This window comes from Glycine soja, chromosome 17, assembly GCF_004193775.1.
Source record: "Glycine soja cultivar W05 chromosome 17, ASM419377v2, whole genome shotgun sequence".
Taxonomy (NCBI): Eukaryota; Viridiplantae; Streptophyta; class Magnoliopsida; order Fabales; family Fabaceae; genus Glycine; species Glycine soja.
This window is the reverse complement of record NC_041018.1, coordinates 7,359,086-7,362,077: the sequence shown is the minus strand read 5'-3', so window position 1 is coordinate 7,362,077 and position 2,992 is coordinate 7,359,086. Positions and strand designations below refer to the sequence as shown.

The window sequence follows — 2,992 nt, the reverse complement described above, 5'->3', positions numbered from 1 at the left end:
TCTGTACAATGCACAAACTAAAATACTAATATATAAAAATCATTTCATACGTAAATGTACATTTATATTGCAAATTAGAATATAAATTTAAAATGTGAATCCATCATTCTCTTCACCTTCTCTATTACAATTTATTAAAAAAAAAAATCTCATTTAGATGTGCACTTCACACGTTCATTCTTTTGTATCTAGAGAATAAACTTTTCTTTTTATCAATTATCTCAAACTATCTTTTTTAATCTTTATTTATAAATTAAGTTTTAATATTTATTATAATCAAAATTATTTACAGTAAATATAGATTAATTTTATATAATAAACAAATATTTGTTATCAAAATTAATTACAATATAAATAAATATATACGAACAAAGCAATCATCTATTATACATTTTTAATTATAAAATTAATATTTATTTAATATAAAAAATAATTATATATATTTCTTTTAATTTTCTAGGAGCCAAAAGTAAGAAAAAAATTGTTGTAATTAATTAAAGCGACAGTTTAGTTTAATGATAAATAAATATCGGGTAAATAAATATGCTTACGTATACCATCAATTCCAACGACGTCGTGTTGCACTGATTGTATTCCTTTTTTACAAATATAACCTTGTTTGGCTTGAACTCTCCCCAAATCGCCACCCAGAATCGCTAGAATTTAATAAAAGACAAGGGGTAGTAAAGTAATTAAGCATGTTATAAAAATTCAAACTTGGACCTTTTCTGTTCCAAAAAGGGGCAAGGAGGATCAGAGGAGTTACCGTGATCCATTGTTGTTCTCTCTCTCTCTAGAGTTCTTATTTCCTCTCTCTAGAATTTTCTATCCGTTCATCCCCCTCACAAATTAGGGTTTTTGCGAATCTTTTATTGTCTGAAATCGAATCCAACGTTTCAGCCATGGTTTCCGATTCAATCGCCGCCGTGCCGATTCCCTCCGCCGCAAACACCAGGAACCCGGGGAAGAAGAAGAGGGTTCGATTTTTTTCAATTCGATTTCGATTTTAATTTTTCTTTCTTTTACATGCATTCCGTTCTCCGTTCTTATTAGTCTCATCGTAATCTTGTGCGTGTTACAGACCAACAGGTCCGCGAAATTGAAGCAGTACAAAATCGATGCGCGCCGCGAGCAATGGTTATCTCAAGGTACGCGATGTTCGCACTATTGTTTTCGTTGATCCATTCATTCGCTGATTCCGTTCCGTTTTCTGATTCGTGTCGGTGAGTTTCAGGTGCGGTGAAGAGCAAGGGGTACAAGGACGGTTTGGACGATGACGGCCATGCGCCGCCGTCTCCAGCGGAGGTGAAACACTCGGTGGAGCCTCTGAACACGAGGCGCAGAGGCGAAGAGGACGATGGATTGATCCATCACGACAGCGATTCGGAGTCTCCAACCAACTGCCCTGCGGGCGTGTTGTGCGGCACCGATTCGGGGACGAATTTCACCGGCAGCAGTAGCGGCGGTAGCAGCAGTAGCAGCAGCAGCAGCAGTTCCAGCAGCGGCGGGTGCTGTTCCGGGAACGTCACCGAGGTGGAGGAAGAAGAGGAAGGTGATGACGATGACGATGATGATGATGGATGTTTGGATGATTGGGAGGCTATGGCTGATGCTCTAGCAGCCGATGACAAGCGCGAAAACCCTTGTCCAGATTCGCCCCCAGTGGTTTCGCCTTCAGAGGGATCCAATTTAGGGTCTCCGAATTCGAAACCCGAGAGTGGTAGATTGTTTCCTTGGGGCTCTGGTAATAGCAGAGCGTGGAGGGCAGATGATGCCTTTCGCCCTCAGAGTTTGCCCAATTTGTCTAAGCAGCACAGTATGCCAAATCCTGATCGGCGTGGGGTGCCTTGGGGACGCGCTCCCACCCCATCCTCGTGCCCAATTTGCTGTGAGGATCTCGATTTGACGGACACGAGTTTCATGCCTTGTCTCTGTGGGTTTCGTCTTTGCCTCTTTTGCCACAAGAGGATTCTCGAGGAGGATGGGCGCTGCCCCGGTTGTAGGAAGCCCTATGAGTGTGAGCCTGTTGAGACAGAGGCCAGTGTGCTTGGAGACAGCCTCACTCTTCGGTTGGCACGTTCTTGCAGCATGATCGAGAGGTCCTGAGCCCGCCCGCAGTCTGTCCTTTTTTTGTTGCGCTGTTGCATCATCGTCTGTATTTTAGGGAAATCTAATTTTCATAGGTTTAGTTGGCCTAGTGTTATGAGGTTTTGGGCACCTTGAAATCAAGTTGTATCTCGTTTGATCTTATGGTGCATGTGGTAATGTAGAGTACTCTTGTTGGTATGTGAATACATAAGGTGGTATAGAAATTCAATACATTTGAAAATGGTTAGACAAATTCTAATGCCTCTATATTGAATATCATTTTTAATTGAACATGCTCATATTTCTGATTGTGCAAATTCAATTTTTGGTGGTGTTGCAATTTTCTATGTTTACACTCTGTCTCTCTCTTACAGTTGTATTTGTTGCACTCTGGGGCTACTTATGAAGCTATCCTGTTTCCTCATCTCTCTCCATTTAAGATATTTGTAGCTATATATTGATGAATTGAAGGTATATGGGCTGATTAAAAAAAAAAGGAATTATAGCTATTTGCTAATAATGATCATTAGTCAAGTCATAAACTATATGTTTTTCCTGTCTATTTTTCGTCTGTGAATGGTTTTTTGATTTATGGATTGTTTTTTGCTTAATGGAGGAGGGGGATGGGAGGGAAAATAAAAGCCACCCTTGGAGGGGAGTTGGAGAGCAATGTTGCCCCTCTCATTTTCCTTTCCCTCTGCTAACCAAACAGAATATTAATGTTTTATTGTCTCCACTGACAGGTAACTAAAATTTTCTCAAAAGCAAATCATTCAACTGGCCTGTGGATTGTTTCTGTCCATCAAGGATGGTTAAAAAAATCTCTGTTAGTTTGTTTTGTTTGCTTCTAGTCTTTTCATTGCATTTGCTGAAATTTCATTAATGCAAAATTAGAATTTGTTAA

The 2,992-nt window shown here is 39.8% G+C and overlaps 1 protein-coding gene across 1 annotated transcript; it reads left to right on the top strand.

Moving 5' to 3' along the window:
- Nucleotides 1-739: 739 nt before the first annotated feature.
- On the top strand, nucleotides 740-2,389 carry LOC114394035 (lisH domain-containing protein C1711.05-like). The gene is made up of 3 exons (XM_028355583.1): nucleotides 740-977; nucleotides 1,082-1,148; nucleotides 1,235-2,389. The coding sequence occupies exons 1-3, from the start codon at nucleotides 903-905 to the stop codon at nucleotides 2,104-2,106; spliced, it is 1,014 nt and encodes a 337-aa protein (XP_028211384.1). The 5' UTR covers nucleotides 740-902; the 3' UTR covers nucleotides 2,107-2,389.
- Nucleotides 2,390-2,992: the final 603 nt, after the last annotated feature.

What these genes read in the sequence shown, in the direction of transcription:
- LOC114394035 (XM_028355583.1), top strand. Translation starts at nt 903, where the DNA reads ATGGTTTCCGATTCAATCGCCGCCGTGCCGATTCCCTCCGCCGCAAAC. An exon ending in ACCCGGGGAAGAAGAAGAGG is followed by an intron (nt 978 to 1,081) that starts GTTCGATTTTTT and finishes TGCGTGTTACAG; the next exon opens with ACCAACAGGTCCGCGAAATT. An exon ending in CGAGCAATGGTTATCTCAAG is followed by an intron (nt 1,149 to 1,234) that starts GTACGCGATGTT and finishes GGTGAGTTTCAG; the next exon opens with GTGCGGTGAAGAGCAAGGGG.